The sequence below is a fragment of the Struthio camelus genome, chromosome 3 (genome assembly GCF_040807025.1).
Source record: "Struthio camelus isolate bStrCam1 chromosome 3, bStrCam1.hap1, whole genome shotgun sequence".
Lineage (NCBI taxonomy): Eukaryota > Metazoa > Chordata > Aves > Struthioniformes > Struthionidae > Struthio > Struthio camelus.
Window position 1 is genome coordinate 53,436,117 of NC_090944.1, and position 26,035 is coordinate 53,462,151.

Consider the following 26,035-nt stretch of genomic DNA (forward strand, 5'->3'; position numbering starts at 1 on the left):
TCATCTTTTCTATGCCCTTGTCTACACTTGGAATTTTTGATTGTGGAAGCAATTGGCATTTTTCATTCATGTAGCTGGTGCCTAGTGATCATGTTTGATGTGAAGAGTGTTCCAGTATTCAGGACACACAGTATTCTTTCCTGTTCTGTGAAACCATTTCTAAGCATTCTCTCCATCCTCATCTTTCAGCCTTCCGGAGTCTCCCGTTCTTTCTCTTTCCCTCTTTTGGGGTCTTACTCATCCATATGTAGTTGCCAGTCTAGCTTTTTTCCTTTATTGCCCCTTGTCTTGGCAGATAAATTGGTATTTATAAGTTAACTAGTTTCTGGGAGCACTTTCGTGCAAAAGACTGAGCAAAACACACTCATCTAATTGCTTTTGTGCAGAACCTAACACTAATCTGATATGCTGGTAGTTTGTTTTACAGAGTAGTTAACACTCATGGGCTGATCTGGGAGCTTGGAGATCTGGATGATATTACTGGGGCAAAGTGTCGTTCCACTTCACTCCTCTTTTCCCAGCCATGCTCTTGCACCAGAGGAGAGTCAGGAATTCCTTGCATTTTGTAGCTGTTGAGTACTGGCAGTTTAGGTACAAAGTAGCTAAGTAATGTTTGGTACATCAGTGCTTTCTCATTCATAAAATCTATTTAAACTGCATTGTATGGGTGTACATTCTAGGTATGTTGTTATGAAAAAGGGTAAAGACAGTTGTCCCTCCCCCCCCCCCCCCACACACACACACTTGGGTCACTGAATTGAAAAAGTCTTGAAATTGAAAAATTTGAAATTGAAAAAATTAAGATGAATCTTAGAATAGTGGTTTTATTTTATTTTCATCAGAATTACTCTTCCACTTTGTCCCTCCAGTCAGTTTTTTATTGAATGAAAGAGTCATTTGACACAAAATGAGATGCTTTCATCTCTGGATGACTGCGATGAAAGCAAGAGGAATGGAAGACTTGGTTCACAGCGTTGGGAGAGAGGCCAATAACAATGCATATAAAGAGAAACCAGGTTTAAATATAATTAGATTATTGTACTTGCACAGTTAATCCTCTAGTTTTGTTATATTCTCAGTTTCCTTAGAAAAACCCCCTGTTTCAGTTAATACAAAAGGGGGAAACTTCAGGGTTTGTTCTGCGGTTCTCAATGAATCAGTAATAAAACTGACAGTTAACCTTTGATTTCAGATTCTTTATTGTTGGTGATGAGCAAAGCTGCGGAAAAAATATAGTTTTATTAGTTTTATCTTTTTATTTTTTTAATACAGCAAATTGAACCTGTGGCATTGCCTACCTAAAATAATACAACGTGATTTAGTCAATTTGTTATAGAAATTACAAAAGGGAAATAACCGTTAGAAATAACTCCTTTATGTTCTAACAGGTTACATTTCCTAATAAATGTCTATTAAAATTTAAGTGGGGTTCCACAAACAGAACAACTAGGGAAAAAATTTTTGGTTTCTTCTTTTGCAAGTGTAGCGTATGTCCACGTATGAAGCCTAAAACAATTGAAAAGGGGGTGAAATGCAGATATAATAGCTGTTCCTGTGTAACTCTGTTTTAGAAATCCTTCTTCAAGAAGTGATGTCTTGGTCCTGGCTTTTGAAAAAATCAGGTAAGAGAATGGCAAACAGCGTGCAAGATCAAACCCAAGTAGGCCACTTAAGACTAAAGGTCATCCATTCTAGCAGGACTAGTTACATATGTTGCATATGTAACTAGTTACATTTCCACTACTGAATTAGTTTTAGGGACTTATAGTTGTTTTTCTGTTGCCTCATTGAGAAACTTACAAAGACTTTAAACTTTATTCTTCTCTCATTTAACACTAGTATGAATTTGAATTAATCTTACTGAGTCCAGCTGACTTCCAGTGAAGTAAATAAAAATCAGAACAGCTGAGACTCTTAAATTTGAGTATTCAGTCAGTTTTCATAATATTTTCTTAGAACAAGCTTTTCTTGTGTTTATATACCGTAAATAAGTTTTCGTCCGAGAGAGTTTGTGACTCTTTCTTGTCTGGAATTAGTCAACGGTCTCGTCTTACAAAAAGCTATTGCATTCTGCTGATAAAATCTAGTTCTTTTCTTGCAGTGGTTAATAACATCTTTCTCCTTTCCTCCTCGCTCCTTTACATTTTCAGTGTTCAGGAAATGTTGACAGGTCAGAGGCTTTGCCAGTCCAGGTCTCATAATGATGCTGTCTTGGCAGCCCTGAACCAACAGAGAAGCGATGGCGTACTTTGTGATATCACCCTTATTGCTGAAGAGCAGAAATTCCATGCGCATAAAGCAGTCCTTGCAGCCTGCAGTGACTACTTCCGAGTAAGTCCAAAGACTTTTACTTTTCTTATACTAATATTAAAAATGACCCTAAAGGTGAAGGAGAAGCAGTTGTAGATATCGTACTGAGGAAGCTTTGAATTTGAGCCTGTGGAAATTTCGGGATTATTGCAAATAATATACAACTTTAAATGTCCGCATACATGTAACAGGAAAGAAATGCAAGTAGAAATATTAAGAACATAATTTTTTTATCCTTATTTATGATTTAGTCATTTTTTTTCTTTCATAATAGAGAAGGGCAGCATACATCTTTATGAATTTTATAGCCCAGTCAAGTCTGAAAGAGGAAGATTATTCTTTTCCAGAACTCAGGCATTTGGGCCACTTATGGTTAGTGCATGGAAAGATGGGGAGAGACAATTTAAATATTAATGAATATAGTTTATAGAGGCTTAAGAGTGGACTTCTGTAGGGATGGCAATGGCCTCTCTCAAAGAAGAGGCTATAGTAAGTTTTGAGCATTAAAAAAAATTGTTTTCAGGTGCAAAGGGTTCTGAAACGTAAAGATAAAGTATTCCTTGGGAAATCTGACTAAATCAGACACTGAGCATGGAAAACTTGCATGCAAATGATAAAATTGGAGTAACTGAAAAATTTAATTTTTTAATAAGAACAACATTCTTTGTAACAAGCAATTCTACCAACCTTCATCATAGTTTGTGTGTTCAAGATGTTAAACTCTGTAGTAAGTCTAAAGTAAGTTTATTTTAAGTTTTACCTACACCATAAATGTAATGCTAAACCTCTTTATGGGACCTTTTGTTCTGTTAGAATAGTAATACAGTTTATGGCAACTGTTCTGTATCCTTAATTTTTCTTTCTGTCTTGCGCTCGCTCTTTCGTTGTTAGAATTGAGATTTAGGTTATTCTGTGTACTTGAGACGTACTGTTGACTTGATGTTATTTTCACCATGATGACTTTGAGCAAATTGATTGCTCTTTTTTGAGACTGTTTGCACGTTTCTGTGTTCTGTTCCCATAGACTTTGTACTGCCATAGCTGTTAATGCGGCTTTGTCATGGGGCCCTGGCCTGCTGTAACACATCATTTCTTTCCTCTGTTCCTCCTCTTTCCCCTAGTGCACAGAAAAGGAGGGATTTTGGAGTTCTGCAGCTCTAGCAAGTGATACGTGTACTTGCTAATGGTAGATATCCTACAGGGCTGCTGTTCTGATTCCGGTTGAAATACTTTAGGATATGATTCCTTCACACCTGTGACACATTCCTTCCAGAGCTCATTGTATCCAGTGCATAGAAACATTGTAGAGTGGGCAGCCATACCCTGTGTTCCAGCAGGGTGGCAAGAACAACCCCTGCCTTGATCACTTGATTGACCTTGAGATTCAGGGCATTGTGACTCACCATTTTTTTTTTTTTCCCGTTTCAGTTATGTGGTATTTGCTGAATGTTTATTGCAAATTAAAGTCTTACTGCCCTATGGGGGAAAAAAAAACGTTTTCTAGGAGGTCAAATTACTAATTATTACATAAATCATTTGTATTGAAAAATACTGAGGGAATGATTTATGCAGCATTTAGTAATTTAATCTGCCTCAGAATACTTATAACTTGGTAGGACGTATTCTTTAGTCTTCAAATATCTGCTGAAAATATGGAACCCGTCCTTTCTGAAATCAACTGAACAATTTCTGTTATTAATGGCTAAAACCTATGTTAGAAAATTGTGGAATGAGATTTATTTTCTGTAAGAAGATGGCAAAGAAGTAGCTATGCCCCATGTTCCTGATTCTGTTCATTAATAAAGGCAAATATTGATTTAAAAGTAATAGTGTTTGTATTTAAACTGAGATTATTATTGTTTTTATATCTAGGTGAATTTTGTCCAGTTTGAGCTACCTGAGAGTTAGATTTCTAAGACTTAGGATGACACCAAAGTTTCATTCAGAGTAAATAAAGAGAAACAGGCACCTCCAGAGGATGATAAAGGAGGATAGAAGATTTATTTAACAATGAAATGAATCACCATCTCAAAGTGCTAGATCTCTCTCCACTGGTCCTAAAGCTAGACTTAGGTGCTTGAAATTTAGTTGTTAAAATTGCACAAGACGATTTCCACCATTAGTTTTCCTTGGATTTTCCTGGAAGAATTCTTGGAAAAACCTTGCAGATCTTCCAGCCTTGCCAGGAGAAAGTAAACCTTTATTTTTATAGGATTTTTTCTTAAAACAACCAGCCTACTTTTAGCCCCATCTAAAGGGGCTGCTCTCTGGTCCTTAAGATTTTTACAGATTACTAAAGAAATTTGAGTTCTTCTCAGGGCTCTATCAGCATGAATTTATATCTCATACAAGACATTGGATGCCTGCTTTCTGCAGGGCCCTTTTACTGTTTCCTGTGTGTTCTGCGTCTACGTTGGCTTAGGTGTAGCTACTGCTGAAATTTGTGAAGAGATAAGTCAGTTTAAATACGTCCACTTTACAATATCAGTTCCTGATAGTATTTTTAAAAAAGTTAATCCTTGTGACTCATGATATGCTATGCTATGCTGTAATTATCGTAGTAGTTATTGGGAATTTCTCCTGTTTTGCAAATGTTGACAGACTAATGGTTGTTTTTGTTGATGATCAAATTCTTATAGTCTCTTTGTTTCCTGATGCGGTTTAAAAATTTCTATTTCTATTCATTTGACCTCTGTTACTGGAATTGCTAGTGACAGAGAAGTAACTTTCTTTTATCGCTTGAAAGCGAATTCAGAGCTGAGCAGCATGTTTTCTTCAAATTGTCACTTTTCTCTTCATTTTACTCCTAAGACAAATATGTTAACATTTTTAGAAGGATGACTCAATGAGGGCCATGTTACAAACTGATGTAGGTGTTGGAGCCATTGTATGTGGAAGAGCAGGAAAGGTCAAAGAGATGTTGTCTCGTTATCGGTTTTTCTTTGGAGGTATAATCTGGCAGCATAATCTTCATTTGCTCTTGTAAGACAAGACAGAGGCCTGGGCTGTGCTTCAACAAACACCTACCTGAGTGCTGGGCTGTGACCAGCCTTACAGGATAGCAGCCTGCTGTTTCTTCTGTCACTTGCTGTAACTAGTCCTGCAATTCCACCTGTGCTGCAACTTCAGCATACCTGAGCAAAGTATCTAATTTGAGAATTTGTTACATTTATAGGTAAAAATGTTATACTCTCTTTCTCTCCTCCTCCCCCCCCTCCCCCCCCCCAAATCCCTTGGGGAATTGCATACAAAAACTACAGTAAAAATACAATGCTAAAGTGCAGGATTAGGTGCTTGAAAATTAGGATTTTCAATTTGCTTTTTGTGTAGTATCTCCTGAAGGACCTCTTTCAAAATGCGTTAGGGAATACAGTAGCCACCTTCATAATGCCCTAAGAGGCTCATGTAAAGAATGGTAAATATATATATTTCTATGAGTTAAGCAGCAAACAGTATTTTAGGCAAACTGTCTGTATGGCATGCTATAATTTGCTGTTTGTCTCAGTCTGTTACAGTGAGACAAGAAAGCTGAGCTAGGTAATAATGTGTGTGCGTTGTGATAGCTATAGCAAGCTAAGTGATTTACCATTAAAAGATTCTTGTATGATTGTTATTTACCTCTGAGAGCAAAATGAGATGTTCTGCATGACTTTATTAGTAGGCATTTGTAATGTTGGCAGATGATTATATAACCTCAAGATTTACTTGTACAAAATGCATCAGTTTTCAAATCTGAGCAGCTCCTTTTGCCCTCATTATTTTTCATTTGAGTGGGTTTATAGTCGTAGGACTTGATTTTTCTCAGAAAGATACAGATATGTCATGTAATCTAGATGATCAGGATTATGTGAATAAACTAGATTAGATTTTAAAATGTCGATAATATTCTGCTTTTTCCACAGTGAGCATGTTCAAGTCTTATAAGATGTTATTCTCTGAAGTGAACCTAATAGATGTGAATTTTCTGTGCAGGCCCTGTACTTGTAACTGTCACAGCTCATTCTTAAGCAGCTTATTTTCAGAGGCCTTTCAGCTCTATATCCTTCCTCCCTGTCAGCAGACAATTTATTTGTGTATACTTAACGTAGCTGATTGTTCATATTTTGCTATTTATTGATTGTTTTTTGGTAAGATTAGAGAAATAATAAATTTTTGAGGTAATAAAGATTGTAGGATGAAAATAGCTTTCAAGGTCTTGTTGTACATATCCTGTCTCGGTGCTACTGGGTTTCAGTTTTTCTTTTAGAAAATATGTATGTTGAAGTCTTGCCTTGCGAAAGGTACATTTTCTTTCTGTGCAGTGATTGCCTATAGAACTTGCCCAATACCACCTTCATCAAGGTTATTATGAAGGATGTGGATGACCCTTTCCTAAAAAGGCGTGCCTTGAACTGTGGCTCCAACTCTCACTAGGACTATGTAACTAGATAGATAAAGGTGTTCTACAAAATAGTTTGCAGAATTTGAAATGCTTTAATATATATTCTTGTATCTCTATGCAATTTTTCTAAGTTAAAACACTCCTCTGCATCTGAAATCTGATTCTGATACTATTGACTGCATTTTGGCACGATATGGTACTGTAATTTTTTGGGGTGTGGTCCCGTGAAACATTTATAGAGAGAGAGAGGAGGATAACTAGAATTAAACTGAGAGAAGAGAGTAAACAAAAAATGGAAAGCAACAAGAATCTAGCAGAAAGCATGCTAGCTTTTCCGCAGAAAAGCCAAACACAAGTGTTAAATGAAGACATGCATTCTTAAACCAATGTTACTCAGGTTAAGATATTATAGCTGCTTGTGTTTAGATAGTATAGCAGCTATGATTTCATGTGAACTTTGCATGAATCATAAAGCAAAGGGCCTCCCTGAGACCTCTTCCTGGATCAGCAGTAGCCAGAACTGACACTAGTATAAAGAAATCAGAATCATCTGCTGCTTTTGCGGTATAATATGATTTTATTTTTTGAGTACTTTACCATTTATGTGCACGTGTCAAGTGAACAGTAATTTCCATGCTATGGTAACCTGGAAATGTTGCTATTCAGAAATTCTTTTTCCGGATATTTTTTAAAATGCTAGCTCTTTCTATTGGATCACAGCTTATTGGACCAAATAACTGCTACTGTTTGTAGTATCTATTAATTACTAGGTGTTATGTACCAAAACAGGCTTCCTTACTCTCAGCTACCTATGTAGGCCGGGAAATATTTCCTCTTCTATGCCTAAAATTTTCCGGGGATCAAATTCATTCTATTTTCTCTGTTGGAAATTACGATATGTTTGAGAAATGAAACTGTTTCAGCCATATGAATGAAACTTCTTCACTGTGAGGGTGACAGAGCATTGGAACAGGTTGCCCAGAGGGGTGGTGGAGTCTCCTTCGCTGGAGATATTCAAAACCCGTCTGGATGTGATCCTGGGCAATATGCTCTAGGTGACCCTGCTTGAGCAGGGAGGTTGGACGAGATGATCTCCAGAGGTCCCTTCCAACCTAAACGATTCTGTGATTCTGTGATTCTGTGATATGAGCTGATAAACACAGCTCTGGTGGATCTCAGTCACTTACATTCTCTGCAGTATCCCACGCTTTCTAAACTATTGTTTAAATTTGTTTTGTTTTTTTCTAAGTGTATAAAATCACTTCTTGTTAACCAACACATGCACCATCTTATTTAAAAACAGTTGCTGTAAATTATTCAGTTAATATCATTCAGACTATACCCTTCATGAGGATGATGATGTTACTTGCTAGCAGGTAACTTGAAATGAATTCCCATACAACTATTACGGCTATAACTTGCACCTGAAAGCTGTGTTTCAGTGAATTTGAAACCTGAAGTTCTAAGCTATACCAACCACTGTAAACAAAATAATGCATAGAAAAAGGAAATGGAATTGAACAACAGAAACAGCCAGCTCTATTAATTTAAGCAGAGTTTGTGGTTCAGTTGCGTTTTCTTCTTGTATATAAGCTACTGTCTGTAAAATTCACAAATGTAGAAGAGATTTTGGAACAGAGCTTGGTTTTGCTGGGGAGTTTTGAGCAACTCAGGCAAGTAAGGGAGTGCCCCTGTAAATGAAGCAATGTTATCCTGAATAGTATTACTGAAACACTTGTGTTTGTTTATTTTTTTTGATTGTGGAATACATATAGTTGATAGCCACTAGAATATGTTAAACTTACTAAGTTCTCAGTCGATCCTAAAAGTGTAGTTTCCTCAAAAGGTATGAGGATGGGGAAGGAGAAGACATGGCTGTTGCAACTACTAATAATATCCATACCACAACAGTTACACTTCCAGTTCTCAGTACCTCAATGAAAAAGCAGAACTTCAATTGAACTGCTATATTTTAGCACTGTCTCTCGCTGCTTCTGCATATCAAGTCAGCCAAATGCAGCATGTGGCCTGCTGCTTTGAGTGGTGCCAACAATGCAAAAGACATTTGAAAGTTCATAGGAGTATCTGTTGGTGTGAACACTTTACTTATAGTCTGCCTATTAACAAAGGAGAATTCAGAGCTGTGAAGCAGAGTCCTCACTGAAAATTGGCTAATGATGATAACTCACTTCAGCTGTAACTTTCTCTTTCTTTTCTTTGGTGTGAGGAGCCATTGGTCAAAAAAAGACAGTGCCCACATTCCGTTGTATTTATTTGTGTGTATTTAAGATACCACAGTGTAGGGAAAATTTGAAAGTGAATTAATTAAATGTTACTGGCCTGGGTTTTTTTGGTTTTGTTTACTTTTAGCACAAAGCTAAGTAGCAAATTTAATCCAAGCTCTTACCATTTAAATAAGTATGTTTGCTCCAATGGAAAGTTTTCAAGTTCAAGTTTAAATGGTGAGACATTCACAGCAGACTGTCTCTGGGACAACTGCTAACTCAGGAATTAGAGCATAACCTTGAGACACAGAAAGCTAAAGTTTAAGAGCTAAGGCTTCTTCTATACCAATAAAAAAGATAAATTAACGTCTTATCTCCTAATAGATACTGGTGTGCTGCTTGCTTCTCATTAGAAAAAATGCCTAAAATAAAACATAAGCTTTTTGAAAAAGTTGCATTTTTTTGGATAAACTTACATAATACAAAGGGGTAAATACAAATCAAAGAGGTTTTTTTACCATTTATTCAGTAATCCAGTTACACTTGAATGCCACAAAAAGCACATTCATTCACTTAAAAATGATTTAGGCATTGTCAGTAACTTTACAAAATTTAATAAAACCACTGGAAATAATGCAGCATAGGTAGGTGTACATGACTCATTATATAAAAGCCTTTCTAATGAACTGTATCTGAGCAAAGTGTTTACTTCTGAAGTGTATATGACAGTGATTTACAAATGTTTTAACTCTTTCTAAATAAATATTTTAATATACTCTTTAAAAGAGGACATACTCTTTAAAAGAGGACAAAGTAAGGGAGTGCTTCTTGTTCTTTTTAGTTTGTTCATCGTTATGTTTGCAATTAGCATACTTTTGTGGTGGCACTCAAACAAAATTCTTTTCGCTTGCTACAGACAGTGTTTCCACAGTGTAGCAATGGAGGTGCTATCAAAAACACTTACAGGAATCTTTGTGTGCTCTTTTTTTAAACTTTCAAATTCCCAGCCGTTGTTATGCTGTAGGAGTGAATGTTTGTTATTATAAGAATAAATGTTTGTTGCCATTCTCATAGTATTTAAGTGAATTAATTGCAATTCTGTCACTACTGGATGGTAGACAATATGGTGTCTTACTCTGCAAGTCATCCTTTTTATTTTTGTTGGAACTCCCTATACAAGCAAGCATGTGCACTGTGAGTAAATATAGCAGAATCAACAACTCTGTAGTCAGTGAGATAGGCCCTAGGAGACTGTAGCTAATTGTCTGTAATTAAAATAGTGTTATCTTACTGGAAAAGAACATGTGGTGTTTAATAGTAACTGTTCAATTGATGTCTTTTCCCCACTGTATAAGCAAGACAAAAAGAATTCATTGCAGCCTTGTTTCTGTAATTGCCAATTTTCTTTGCCATCTTCTCCTTTTCTTCCTTCAGGCTACGTCAATTCAGTTTTACAGTATGGCTGTAGCTAGCGTTCAGAAGCTGAGCTGGGCTTTGCTGCAGTTTTCATGATGCTAGAAGAATCTGCCAATGGAGAGCTGATGTATTGGGGCAGTCCTGTGACAGAGAAGGGTTTCTTGTTTTCTTCTTGGTCCCTAATGTCTACTGAAGAAGCCTCACATCTTAGAATGTTGTTGGGTGCAGTGGACACCTTGTATGTTTTGCGGTCCCTAATAGTATTTTACTGCAGAACCTCAGTGGGAATTAAAGCTATTCTTCTGTGGGTGTAGTGAAGCTGAAAGTACCTCCTGGGCCAACCACCCAACAGAATTATTTGGGCAGAATGTTGCTTTTAGCGTCAGTGAGAAGGATTCATATACCATTTTAATAACATGAGAAATATCCGAAGAAAGGGGCAAGACTGCTGAAGAGCTAAAATAATCCAGGTCTTGCATTTGTAAAGTGTACATTGCTGGTGTTAGGATACTCTAACACTATTAAAATAATTTTTTTTTTCTTTTGGATGTTCCCTCAGGATTTGTTGCATTTTTATAAGGAGAAATCTGTCACATTGCACGTGCTTTTGCTTTTTGCGGATTATGCTTGTTGGAAGTTTTAGAGGAGGTATCTTTCATTAAGCTCTTAAACTGTTTCATTGTCAACAGTGCCATTTGCTGCACCTTGTTAACTTAACAACTTCATTTTAGTAGATTGAAATGTGATATTGGCTAATTGAATTCATGTTGCTGTAGGCCTTCATCCAATAAAAGGATAGATTTAGGCAATGAAATGTAGAGGTTCTGCTGTACTGAAGAGCCTTGTAGAATGCTGCTGGTTGTTTATTTTACATCATGATTTGATCTGCCTAAGTCAGCCTATTTTCAAGCTTAAACATGTAAAAACCTATTTTAAGTCCCAGTCTACTCTGGTTGGATGACCTAATGTACAAGTGACAAATGAATTTAACTGCTTGTCTGTTTGCTGGAAAGGAGGAAGCTGCCCTTACAGCATTGGCTGAGAATGGCATGTGGCTAAGAATGGCCACACTGCATCACATCAAAGATTCATCCAGAGTAGGATAGTCACTTTAGCAGTAAATGTTTGGGATGCCTGGAGAAAAGGAGTAAAAATGAGATGTGCTTATGTGACGTGTCCCTTAAAACTCTCTAGCACTGTTCAGCTCAGGGAATTTCCTGAGCAGGATGTAATTTCTGTCTGTTTAGTAACCCTAGGGAAGTCTCTCTTCCAAGCATTTATTCTGACCTGTGTAGAATTTTACACTGACTGTTCTCTGGCAAGGGAGCTCACTGCTGGCAGCATGAAGAACCATTTTTTTGTTTTATTTTGAATCTGGCTTCTGCTAGCTTCATTTATCTGTATGTGTATAATACACACACGCACACACACGCACAAAATTTCATAGAGCAATCCCTCTATCTCATACGATCCTTCTGCAGTTTAACATATTTTGTTCATGTCCTTGCTACAGTGAATAGCTTTGTCTCAATGGACATTCTGGCCTCACTGCTGTCACCCTTTTCCAGATCTTGTATAGGTATATTAAACAGCCCAGACTCTGAGACGCTCCACTGGAGATATCACTCCCCTGTGAGAACTGGCCTACTGTCTTCCTGTCCTCCATTTTATATCTTCAGTCACTTATTTATCCAGGCAGAGACATTCCGTCTTTTCTCTCTTGCTTAGCTTGCCTTAAAGTCCTTTGATAAACGACTTTGACAAAAGCTTTTTGAAAATCCACCCTGGGGACTGTATAAAGCAGAAACCTCATGGCTAGAGTCCAGCATAGCATCCACTTCACCAGTGGGCTGGAGAAAGTTTAGCTAGAATCCAGCTTGAGGACGTTGGGCAGGATGTGGCCATACCCAAATGATTCTGGCCAGTAGGAAGAAGATGAGGGTGCAGAGGTTAAGTAACAGGCACCCTTGTGAGCTAGGGCATGCGTTTTTGAGGGTGCATGTGTTATAAGCAGTAATGTTGAGTTTTCAAGCTATAGTTGTCATCTTTATATCTTTAAAAACTATTTTATGTTTGTATACGTGTGCAAAAACCAAAATCCAGCAAACCGATTACCATCTTTAGGCGTATTAAGCATTCCCCACAACTAATGAAGTCAGAATGAGGTTTTCCAAGGTTATAGCGTGCCCTCAATACAAGTAGGCAGCAATGTACGTAGAACCCATTTGAAATCAAAATTACAGAATATTAAGGCACCTTACTAAGTGTCTACCTTCGTTTTTAGAAGTTCTCATGCCTGCACTTAAGGATCTACCTTATAAGAGTGAGACTTTACCTGAAAAGGGGTAGACGTAAAGCCTATAGAACTTATAGGGATAATAGAATTGGCATCAGTGTGCTCTTTTAGCTTGGAGGGGATTTGTTTGTCAGAGATGAAGGAAAAGCCAAAGGATAAATAAGCACAGCCAAATGTAGAGTACTAAAAATAAAACGAAGATATGATTTTATAGAGTCATTTGTTCCAGCGGAGATAGCTGATGGAGGGCAGAGCTCGGCTGATGAAGAAAACTACTGTGACAAATGACTTAATATTAAACACAAGCTTAATTTTATTCAGCAAACTGTTAGGCTTTAATTACTGTTTTAAGTTTTCTCAGTAAAGTGATGTGCAAAACTAAAGGAAAAATGATCAATAAGCTGTTTTTGTGCTTTGGCTTTTGTATCCAATAATTGAATAAATGTGTCGGTGAGAACTAAGCAAACTTCTTTAGCCAGAAAGTGCTGTAGTCATAACGGAAAATCGATTTTGTTTGTTTGTTTTAGGCATCTGAAGGGTAACTAGTTCAACCCTTTGTAAAATGGATTGTTTATAATTGCAACACTTGGCTGCTTATAAACCACGTATGCTGTTGCAGTCAAGTTACTGAGTGGAAGATAATTGCTATAGCTTGCTGTTAGATCGTACATTTGGATTTCAGCAGGTAATGACATTTGCGTCAACGCTATAAATGGCTTCTTAAAAAGCTACTTATAATAACTAAGACTAAAATTCTTAGTGCCAGAAAAAGGGTTTTTACAGTGCTGCTACCAGCAGATCCAATGCTGATATGAATGGAGACAGAATCTGTTTTCATTCTCTGACATATGTTAAACTTTTGCAGACAGTATGAGAGAGATGGAACAAGCAAGTGGATGTTCTTAATTTTTGAAATCACAAAGGTTGTTAGAGAAGTAGAGGTTGAAGTAGCGTGTTGACTATATTAGACCAATTTAAGCACTGGAAGTGGAGCGGTAATTTTCAGTATGTAGAATGTAATGCATTAAAATGGGTATTACTTTACCTGTGGTACTTGAAGTGGAATACAGTTGGAACAAGTGTTTTTGGGCAGAGTAATCCCCTTTTTTGTGCGTGTTCTTTTTTTTCCCTCCATCCATCATGATCAAAATCAAATTGTAATCAAAGTTCTATAGGAATTCAAAGTAATTGCTGAGAATTAAGTATCCAAAGTTAGCTTCCTTATTAATGGAAGCTGAAGAGCGCATACTGTAATCTGTAATTTGGTAGCTCTCTAAATAGAAAGCTCAAATCCATCAGACAAGACAAATTAAAGGACAAAAATTGTGTTTTCCTTCTTCCACAATGATACAATGGAAAGTGAGAAGAGACAGGAGTCTGTAGTTTTTAGTTTTGCTTTCTATTTTATCAGCTTATATTTTCTCCCAGCCTTGGAAAAGGCATACTTAGTCCTACCAGCATTCCAGAAACATCTCTTCATCTCCAGGAATTTTGAGGGTGCAGTTGGATGATACAGTTACATTGACATAAAAGCTAGTTGTAGCTTCCCTTGTCCTTCCTTGATACAGGCCTTGCTTCAGGATAGGCACTTCTTTGGCCTCACAGTGAGTCGCTTCAGAAAACTGAATACACAAAAATTTCGACTTTTGTTTTGCTAAGTTTCACCCACAGTGATCAGAGAACATCTGCACTGCCTGCAAAGGAGAGAAGGGACAGAGGGCATGGCCACCCCTTCTGCTTACAGTTGACTGTTGAACCGCTTTAACTGTGCAGTCTGACAGTACCTAGAGGCTTCACTGGATCTACTCTTTGCTTTAAATGGGTCTCCTACCCTTCTCAGGACTCTTCAGGCTGTTTTAGCTGATCCGATCCTGCTCCACTGTTCTGATGTGAGTCGTGTCCCTGCTATTTAAAGGGAGTTTAAATTTGGATAGGGTCAAATGTAAGCCAGCCTGTCTGAAGGCATGATGTAGTGCTTCCTGCAGCACTATATTCCTCCAGTTCTGTTAGATAAAAGCTTGCTGTACAACTAGCTATTCAGTTATGGCTCGTGCGCTGAGGTGGGAAACTTACCTTGATAGCATTGTATGTAATATGGTTTTGAAAGTTCCCCCCAAAAGACATCAAGAAAATCTTAGTCTTTTTTTTCTTTTCTACTTAAGAAAAAAAAAATCCCAAGAAGGTTTGTCTCCCTAAATGAAATGTACTGTGGTTATTAAAGAGCTAGTTCAAGAGCTAGCTGACTTCTTACCAGTTTTATTTTGGGCTTGCTTTTGATATCACTTGCTAAAATCATCAAAGGAACAATAGGCCTATGTGCTTACTGGGAAGCATTAAACCAATTTAAGCCAGAATTTGCAAGTGTGACTCATACTATTCTGTGCTTGACTGGAAATACTGGAAAAAGTCTGTGTTTTTAGTTAACGCTGCTTCCTTTATATTCCAAAAGGCAAGTCTATTTAAGAGTGAGTGTTGTAGCACAGACTGTACATTACTGCATTTTTCTGCAGTGCTTTACACAGTAGGGTCCTTGCAATTCAGTTTTCTCGCTAGTGCCACAATAATTGTGGCTCTCAGGACCACCTGAGTCTTTTCTTTTGAAATACTAGAACTAAATGGGTTAGCTGTAGTTCACTGGTAGTTTTCTTTTATTCTGATATGAAGTTGCAGGTGGCAGGTGCGATATTATTTTGCTACCACAGCAAAACTTAGGCTGCTTTTGAATATAGGTGTTTCTGGTGATGCAACAACCCATTAGAAATAGCATGCTACAATCCATCCTTTTTGCTTGTCTCAGATGATATTTGTGCACCTAAGCAGAAGCTTTGGGAAGACACATACTATGTTCACTATTAAAAGTATGACCATCAAAACATGAGTCATATATGAGATGGGTTCAGCCAATTATGTAAATAGCAAGAAATACTTATATTTTTGTTTAGCTATTTTCATTGTGAACAAAGAACCTGTGCTGTCTTACAGTCAAGAAAATTCTTTCACTTTTGCAAGGTCACTCCCAACAAATGTGCACTGTACAAATAGGGAAAAATACCACATGCTTAGCTCCTGTGAATAGTAAAGTAGGGTAGCTGTTTGCTTCCATTTTTCAGACCATTTGCAATTTTTGGATTCAGGCAATTTTTATTACTTGTTTCTAAAGATAATAAGAAAGTATTATCTTTTTATATTAACAGTGCAGTGTAATAAATGCGCTTCATATATGATTAATCTGGTGTGTGGAACTCTTAGGTGTTGTGTAATCATGGATCGCTGTCTGACACTGTGAGATACTGAGAGAAACTTTAAAGGTCTGATGGAAATGGCTGCCACTAACAGTGGTAGACTGTACTATGTCTACAGTCAGAGAGTTTAGTACTGTGCATAAAACGATATTTTGTTGCTCAGTTTTTCTGTTACTTATATTCATTTCTTGAAATAGAACTTCTGTTACGATATGAATGATATCTGACCTTTTCATCTTCCAGGATTGATTTTAGTTATATGGCAAAAGCTTGAAAACAATATTTAGATAGATTTCATTGAGCAAATGTATTACTGCAGGCTCAGTTATCAATGATTGACATTATGTGACATTTTTGCTGGCAATTTATATAGAACTTGTTCAGGAGAATCATGTAATGAGCCTCTTAATCATATTTCATGCAGTTGATATTGATGGATATGTTTTTCAGAGTGCAGGAGACTCTAGAGGACATGGCTGGTGATTGATTTAGGATAGACAGGCTCAAAATGGGAGGAAAACAAAGCAAAATATAACATGTTAGATATGAGAAGACCAAATTGCATTTTTTAGAGGCAGTAAAGAAACATACTCCTATTAAATTGGTCATTTGGATAAGTTTACATTATATATCTAGCACATAATTGGTACTTACTGTGATTTGGACTTTATCATCTGTCAAAGTAGTATTTTGATTCTGGTTAGTTGGCTCTGAATATTTTCTTTTACAGTGATAAGTGTTAACAGCAAAGGGTAACATTGCTTATGTAATGAAAAGTTAGAACATGAAAGTTGAGAACACCTGAAAGTTAATACAGCAGGAGTACTACAAAGGGGATTAAATAGATTATCATTTATTGATTTTAATACAACTGTTACATGAACAGCGAGAGATGATTTTTTTTTAGTAAAAACTGCATTTGAGAATGTTTTCGCCTGAAAGAATTTATAGTCCACGTGGCTAAAGTGATGTCGGGATTGGATACTTACAAGCTTGAGCCAACCTGTAATCAGATAGGCTTAAAAGTTTCAGATCAGAAAGAAGGCAAGAACGTGAGTCGTTTCATGGATGCCTGTAAAACTTCTCACTGGCTTAAAATTACAGAAGCAGTTGCAAATCTTGAGGTATCACGTTATAACTGAGTTGCCTGAGCAGTGTAGAGAATTGATCCAAGATCTCTTCTTAAGTGTTAATTTACTTTCCTAATTGTTTTTATGATGCATCAGATCAGAAGTACAATGAATTATCCAGGGGGGTGGAGGACAGAGGTGTGACAGTAACGGATGAATATGGAAGTAAATGAATATGCTGTGGGAAGTAAATTTAAACACACCACTGCACTGTAGTGAAGGTATCGATCTATTTTAAATGATTAAAAAAAGAACTCAAGCAATATCATTATGGAATTATGGAGGATAGGTAATGTGGAGATGGTAATGCTGCTCGTCTAAAGCAACAAAACAGTGTTAGAGGGTGTTATTTACCATAAAAATTCAGTGCAGGAAGATATATAAGTAGCTATGGAAAATCTTGGCAAGGGTATTGAGCACAGTTCTTTACAAATTAGTTTGAGAGACAGAATGGTTATTGATTTTTTTTCATACCAAATTGTCGTAATGTTTTTCAGCTACAATAAGCACATACAAAGTTTATTGTTTTCTTCAGATATGTTTCTGAATTGGGTAGTAAAAAGTCATATTTTATTATAAATAGCTAGTGCAACTACCAAACAAGTTGTTCACTGCTTTTTGATTGTTACTTATAGTTAAAGCCTCAGCACTAAAAGAGGTTGGGTGGGATGGGATACCTATGGACTAGTTTCTCCTAAAACTGAAGAGAATGTTTTTCCTGTAGCTTTTGGTTAGAGTGCTTACAATATAGTCAATAATTTGTAGGAAAAGTAGGAAAGAATTTTTAATACTGAACTCTATACTTACTTGGAGATGAAAAAGCTTATGTGCATCAAGGCTAACTCACTGTTAATTTATCTTGACTTCCTGGATGTTCATCATCTTTGGAGTGTGTTGCAATGAAAAGAACTACAAGAATGCTAGTTCACTCTGTGCCAACTTTCCGCTCTCCCTATCTAGTTGTGATTGTGAGGAAGTGCAACGAATGCTTCTGCACCTTGATAGAGAATGCGTCAGACTTCTGAACAGCCAGACAAGGGCAACAGTGGAAGGTGAAGGCAGGATTCTGGGGCATCAGTTGCAAGAGCTTTCGACTGCCAGTTAGTCAAGGGTGAAAGGTGACAGGGAAAGCTTGAGTGGGAGTTGAACTGAGTTGAGAGATTTGCGTTGTGTTGTACAAAACAAGCTTGGCCTTGCTGAAATCCCGTGAACGCTGTAGCTGTGCAACTTCTAATCGAAGTGACTGTGGAATACTCTAGGACTCTTATTATTGTGTTTACTGATTGCATGATAAGTCTGTGGTTGAGCAGCAATTTATGCAATACAGATGTGTACATGGTGGGGGGGATCCAAGTATTCTATGTATTGCAGTGGTTTGGAGTTAGGGCTGCTAATAGTTATCGAAACAATGTTTGAAAACGTTTTGGGGGGGGAATTTGGAAACACTGCTCTTTGGTTTACTCTAGGTTGGCTCAACTACAACTTTAAACTTACTTTCTGGTTTTTGAAAACTTAGATTTATTATGAAAGTTGCTCTTAAAGTTGAATCACGTGAAAAGGCCTAGAGATGTCTGGCATTTCTCATTTTTGCTGAGGGAACTTTGAGATATTTTAGAGGTAATTACAGTGCACTGCAATCCGTGCACTGTATTCCAAGCAAAGCTAGGTTATTTCTTGAAGGTAGTAATTTAAATGGTTACTTCCTCATCTTCCATTTGGAACCTATGACAAAAGCTGGTTAGAGGCTAATATAGATGAAGTAAGGAATGAGCTTATAAAGATAGGCAATCTGAAGGCATTTTGTCTGAATTCGGCCTGTATCATAATTGATGATCTGTAACTTTTTTAAAGAACCTCCTACCTGAGGCTCTTCAAAAATTATGTGATTTCAGAAAAATGAAAGAAAACTCTGGTTTTAAAATATATGGAAACTTGTTAGGTACAACAAACTTATAGGTGCAAACACTTGCACGTTTATTAGTACTGCCATTGTTTGTCACTTTCATTCCAGAAATAGTCATCTTCAGCGGTTTTTCTGTTCTCCTAAAGTGAATATCTAAAAGGAGGCAACTCGCTATTATCTCTTCAGCTTTCATTCCTTGATGCAGTTCACTTAACACCTAACTTTCAGGAATTAAAGATTTCATTTATGTCAGGCATTTAGGCTAAGTGTTTAGGCTTCCTCTACACTTATCAAGTTCATCCAACCAAGTCCTTTAAATTGCTGACAACTTTGTCTCTTTTCCTTTCAAGTTTTCAGGAACTTTTAACTATTTCTCTTCTATCCAATCTTCTATACAGTATAATATCTTATTGATCACTTAATGATTTAATTACTTTCCTTTTAACATTTAAGAAATATTAAACAGGTTTTATGCAGATTTAAATTAGAACCCAATGGTTTTAGCTGTCTTCCAAAAGCAATAACAGATATCTATTTGAAGTTACATTAGTGTTCAGACTTTTTTTTAAACTCCCAGGAGAAAGTTTATAAGAACCCAGTATGAACAGCTTTGATTCTTCTCTAGTTCACTACCAGTATGCTTGCTATGATTTGTTACTGTATTTATTTAAAGCATAACAATTTGTTCTCACTGTGTTAATTTACCTGAGCCAACGTATGTTTTCTGATTCTGTTTCTTGCCTTTAAAGGGGGCTCTGAGTCATGTGGAATTGACTGGTTGTATAAACCACTGTACAACTTGATAGCTGATTAAGTTATTTTCTGATTATTTACTGCTTGATATGCCTAACATGGCTTTGAGATTGGTGTGTATAAATGAGGACAAGCTTGTTACTCTCACAGATACGGATCATCTACTGTTTTGAGTCTTCTGAGTAAGTATGAAAATGATTACAAGGCAAGGAGCAATTTTGCACCTTACCATGGTGACAGTGCGCAATTTATATTTTGGGAACTTTGAACATTTATTTCATGTCTTTGTGACCCTGGCATCTGTTCTTAAAGTTGTATGTTGTGAAGCAGTCTGCACGCAACTTGCTGCAGTGCTGCCTGACTGATGAAAATCAATGAATCTAGATCTTGTTTGCTTCATTTATACTTATTTGACAGTAGTACATTATTGTTCTAATTGAGCGGTATTTCACACTCATTGCATTATTATTTTTTTTTTTTTCCTTTCAAAGCTAAGCAGCCACAAGCTGAGCGTGGAAAGGTAGAGCCAAGGACTGTGCTACGCATCATTTACTTGGGCTGTTCTGCCTGGTTACATTAAATTTGATCACATCTGTGCCTAGTCACCCTATTGCTGTGTGGCATTCAGTTCTAAATTCTCATCTTACTTTGTGTTCAATGTTTGTGGTAAAAACCTTTTTGCAAAGAAGCCTTTGGCTGCTCTGGGCAAACCAGTGAAACCGCCTGCAAGTGTGATACGTATTAAACGCCCACCAATGTGTCACACTACTTTGAAGTCAAAATTTCAAGAGTCTAGTAATTTGCATGTAGATTTGCCTTATTAGAAAGAGCATGAGAGCTGCTTTTGTTAAATTCTGTGTGATTATTTTTATCTAAGGATTGTGACCTTTGTTTTCTTTTTCCTTTGAGAGTAATCCCCTGGCTCCACTTCTGTTTCAGGCTGAGGTTAGGAGAAGAAATAAAGTTGATTCCTCGGCTCTCACTTATTGCCTTAGAGCAAGTGAAGCATCTTCCTTTCCTCCATCCTCCCCATGAAAACAGGTCCATCAGAATTTGGAGCTTTTTAAGCAAGTGTGAGCTCAGGTGGAACCGTTTGTGATGGCAGATGCATTCATCCTTGAATTTTGTGAGCCGTTGCCACACGGCAAGTGGATCATGTTTGCTTTTCTTTTGGGGAACCGATTTACCTAATTAAAATGTTGGCTAAACAAGCAAGATTAAAACATTTACTTAGTATCCCTCAGTGTTGGCTCATTAATTAGTAAATGGCACAGCAAGGCTTGGAGATTAAAAGAAACTAGAAGAAAAGCTGGGTCCTCTCACCAGTGGGTATTATTGTTAAAGCAAACTTCAGTTAACTATTGGCAATTTGGGTGCTGTTCACTCTCAAAGATCTCAGAGGGGAAAAAAGGAGGTATTTTCAAATAAGTTTTTATTTTGTATGAGAAAAAATATTTTAAAGCAGTAAATATTAGCATGACAATGAAATTAATAACTGAAAATAAGACTACATTTTTATTCAAATTTGATAAATTGTTATGATAAGTTAGACTTTGCATTGTGCACTTGCACAAATAGTTTATATTTCACTATTTTTGTCTTTTCCACTGTACATTCATCTGAGATGTATGAGGCCTTATTGCCTTGTTTTTAATGTATCCCAGGGAAAAATGAAGTAGACTACTGGCATTGCACCAAAACCACAACCGATGGATTTATTTAAATTCACAGACCCTCAGAGCATTTTCAGTTTCATCTGAAACCTGAGTTTGATGGCCCAATTTTATCTCATTTTCCAGGTACTGGAGAAGTCTCAAAACAGAATTTTATGATCTATATGTTTATGTAGTTAATACTGTAATGTTCAAGTACAGCCCTATGAATTAAGGGCTGAGTCTCTGAACTGAATTTCTGAACAAATTTTTTTTTTCTTTCTCTCTGCCAGATGAAGTCTTTAAACTATCTAGCTGAGAACGAAATTTGCCCACTGGTAAGAGCACTGTGGATAGCTGAACAGTAGTACTAGGTTTTTCTGTGTAGGAAACTACTTTTTTGGTTGTCTAATCCAGCTCAACAGCACGGGCTCACTTTGGACCATTAGAAAGGTCAATGAAGTTCTTTTATCTTTCAGGAGGAAAGACCAATGTAGTACATATGCAAAATCAAAAACCTTACACAGAATATTCCATCTGAGAAAGGACAGCATGAGACAGAATGAACTCCATGTGGCAGATGGCATGTAAAGCCACAGTTCTGATAAGCCATTGCAGTATTAGGCTGTGCCTATACTAGTAAGAAAGATGCGTAATGGGTAAGGGTTTGTTTTCTAGCCCTAAGGGGAACTGACACAGCATGGCTCATGTCTGTATGGCTATACCTTCCCTCGCTCCCCTGCAAATAGGTTGACCTTACGCATATGGCTTATATGGTACAGTCTGTGGCTTGAGCTGACCCTGAATCCTGCCTGGGCATTGCCTGGGAGAGTGCTAGTTGGCAGGAGTCAGAGCTATGCTGGAGACTGTTAATTAAACATTCTGGATGACTGTGGGACAGTGACTAAGTTTCTGGCCTGATCCTGTTGAATTTGCTAATAGAGGCCTAGTAGTAATTCCTGTGTAAGGACATGTAGGAATTTCTATGGTACAGTACATTAATCTTGTAAAGGGATATGGTAGATTTGTTTGGTAAATCTTCAAAGAAAAACTGTACCAGTTTTGTACAGAAGTGGTTCATGGTCTACAGATGAGATGTAGTTAAGTATTTCTTTAGATCTGTACGTTTAACCCACTGTATGAGACATTCAGTCCTCAGTCAAAATATGAACTTGTGTCTTCTGATGGTTGGTATGTACAGGTAGATAGCGTACAGACAGTTGCTGCTGTACAGTCAGAGAATGCAGGGTATGCAGGATCTTGTGTCCCTGAGCATTTCCAGGCTTTCTGCATACAGTCTGTGAGGGAACTGTATGTTGAGAAGGTGAGCAAATCTTTCAATGTAAAAACTGTGTAAGCAAATGTTGCACTGACACTGTACTGTTTTTTCAGGAATTCGTGTGGCAAAGGAGCACTATCCAGAAAGTTTGATATTTGGCTAAAAACTTCTGAGATCAGAAGTTTGTCTTCATAGCAAAGGAAGTATCTATAGATACAGTGGCACAGGTTAAATATTTAATGTTAGAAATATCGATGCAAGTGTAATTACAAGAAGAGCTTTTATGTAACTTCAGAATACCTAACGTGCTCCTGAATTTTGAAATATACCTTTGCAGAAATAAAACTTTTTTTCTAGCTCAAGTTCAGATTGTCTGTAAGTGGCAGTCAATGTACATTCATCAAAACCTGTGCAGCAGTAGTACTGACTACCAGGACCTAGCCTGTATACTTTGCAGTAAGAAGGATGACAACAACTGCTAAATAAACTCTGCATTGCTGCCATTGTTTTTCTGTTCCAGTCTTGCATGCATTTGAAATCAAAAGAGAATGAACTTCTGCAACACTTCTCCATGCTAATAGGTCAAATTACTACTTAGTATAAATAGCAACAGTTGAAGTATAGAACACTTGGTGCTGTGTCATTAATAATAGTGTAAATTCACTCTTATGCAATAAATTTGAATAATGGTTTTCCTGCTTGAATAACGTTTCCTGAATAATGTTTTCACTGAGGCAGTGTATTCTATAACTGTACCTTAATGTTCTTTCAGACGTACTGATAATACATAATGTTTAAGCAAATGGCATGTATTTAACCTGAATATATGAAAATATAATTGTTCATTGGTGTGGTGCTTAGAATGCAAATTTTTTTAATGGAAAATTCATAATGTAATGAAAAATAATAGCCATGACGTGAGCAATAACGCATCCATTTGCAAAGTGTAACAAATCTTTATCAAGAATGTATTTATGCTTAACAAAATCATCCTTTTTGAAAGGCTCAGTATGTAAAAATGACAAATTAAATATTTGTCTGTTAGTGATCTGGTGTGATTTTTTGTCTTGAGTCTTGTATTACACTTTTATTGTTATGTACTGTCACGTATAATCACTTCAGTATGTGTAGTTCCCTGCCACAGAATGCTTTTTATCCTTTTGGTGGGAGTACGATTTCTGCTGTGATAATCATTCCTAGGACTGAATATGTTTATGGCTAATGCTGTAGGAAATTCTGCAGGTGCTCCATTTCAACATACTATAACATAGATTATTTAGGAAACAGATACACAACTGCTGCAATTGGCTGTTTAAGTATTTCCCCACTGGAACTGTAATCAGTGTAAGGATTAGAAACACTCTCGCCCCATGCAATGGGCAGCGAGTAACCCCAGTAAAAGCACCAAGAAAATACCTAGAAAAACGAGCTTATCTATCCACTGTGTTGACAGGGTCAATACATGTGGTCTCTAGTTAGTTGGTGACACATCACAGTTCATAACCTTTATAGAATGTGTTTGTAGCTAATGTCTTTTTATAGCACTCAGTATGTGATACTAGCTCCAACAGAGGCTTAGGGGTGCATGTTAAATAGTCTAGATTGAGCGCAAATGTTTGAATGTTTAGATAATTTAATGTGAACTAACAAAAATATCTTTTAGTTACTGAGCTCAGAAAGGGCTGCCAGAATATGTTTCATATCCTAAAGGTGAACCCTTAAATACAATAGGAGTGACCTATAATAGTAGCTGTGACCTTGCAAAGCTGTAGTTGTGGAAGTACCCATATTAACATGTTACTGTAGACTGGGGGTGATCTTGTAAAGTTCTTCTCACTGTCCTTGTTAATTGTGGTCTCATAGTGTAGAGACTGGCTTCTTTTAGCATGAAGCTAAGCTGGAAGATGCACTCCAGGTGCTGCCAGGCATCCATGTAATGGGGCCAGACCGTGGCTATTCTGAAGTAAATCCTCCCAAAACACGTGTAACGTCAATGTCAGCATCTCAGCGTGACCTTCTTTGTTTTACAGACCCACCCCTATTGCACCACACCACTTACCAACACAGGTGTAACCTATGTTGTTTGAAGAGCAGAAGACTGAATTTAGTGAAAGAGAGGAAATTGCAATGTGAAACTAATAGGAGAGAGCATGATAGGGTTATTCCATGCAAGCTAGCCCTTGAAGTTGATTTGTGCCCCAGAAATAAAATGGAACATAATTTGGAGGAGGCTCGCTAGAGCAATTGTTAGCCCTCTCCTCGAGCTATAAACTCAAAGTTAAGTTAAATCCTTACTTTCAATGTCTAGGACACTTGCAGATTTTAGGTAGGCAAAGTAAACGACTGGAAAGGTAGGTATCCAGCCTAATTTCAGACAAGGATTACATTTGTGGAGGTTCTTTGTTTGCTTGTTTTAGTTTATAGCAATTGTTAAAAAGCTGAGGCTAAGGCTTATTAGCTCAACTTGGCAACTAGGAAGGTATCCAGTAGCTAAATTCAGAATAGGTTTACATTTTTGTTTATTTTGCTTTTAGCTGTTTATAAAACCCTGAGGTACTAGTAAATCAGTGTTTTCTTTATTTTATCGTTAAGCCTGTCCAGTGTGCGGAGGACAGTGTTGGATGAAACTGCTGATCTTTGGCACTCTCCCTTTGCAGTTAACAAATGCAAATGAATCTATATATTCAGCCATGCCAGAAGACAGTGCACCCCAAAAAGAGTTAGAGGTCTCGGAGGCAGGGCAGCGTTTTGTCCAAGCTTTTTGTGTGGCCTGTTGTTGCTTGGTGCTTCATTTTGGCATTCAGTTCTGTCTAGCAGACACAAATAGCAGTTTTGCTTTTGCAGTGGGCAGATGGTTGATGGTTCCTTACAGCCCCTGGCAAACTGTGAAGCCTCACAGTAGTTATTAGAGCTTACTTTATATCTAAATGACAATGAAGTGTCCAACCCTGGTTATATTTTTAATGGAACTAGAAAAACTGCTGAATTTGTTATGTGTCTTCTCCTCCTTTTTTTTCCTCCCTTATATCTGGGAATATGCTTATATCTTACTACATATATATGGTTATATCTTAACTACGTTAGCGTGATAGATCTTCTAAACTATTTGACACTTCTTTTCTGTTGCCAGTTAGAAGAAGACCTGATAACACTTCATTGGAATAGAAATTGCAAAAATGTAGGACTGACCATGTGATAAATGTCATGCTTGCTTGTACTGGATGATTTCCAGGCAGCAGATTTATGTCAAATTAATGGCATTTTAGCGATACAGAGGCTGAACGTTTTCAAAGAGAGGATTAATTTACAGGAACTGCAGTTCATGACGGAAGCCTTCGGAGACTAGGCGAATCCTCTATGCTAGACTGCCAGAGGTGTGAGGGCTTACTTGTTTCCATGAAACTCAGCAGTACTTGGTGTACAAGTTGTTCATATGAAATACAGTGAG

At 37.2% G+C, this 26,035-nt stretch overlaps 1 protein-coding gene across 5 annotated transcripts in view; it reads left to right on the plus strand.

Moving 5' to 3' along the window:
• KLHL32 (kelch like family member 32) overlaps positions 1–26,035 on the plus strand; it is a 132,649-nt gene that overhangs the window by 29,271 nt on the left and 77,343 nt on the right. For 3 of the 5 annotated variants that reach the window (XM_068937842.1, XM_068937843.1, XM_068937845.1), the window contains exons 4-5: positions 1,572–1,622; positions 2,151–2,331. In XM_068937842.1, the coding sequence (XP_068793943.1) occupies positions 1,572–1,622; positions 2,151–2,331 (232 nt within the window). Of the gene's footprint in view, positions 1–1,571; positions 1,623–2,150; positions 2,332–21,601; positions 21,647–26,035 lie in introns of all 5 variants that reach the window. The other 2 variants (XM_068937841.1, XM_068937844.1) reach the window with 2 other exon arrangements.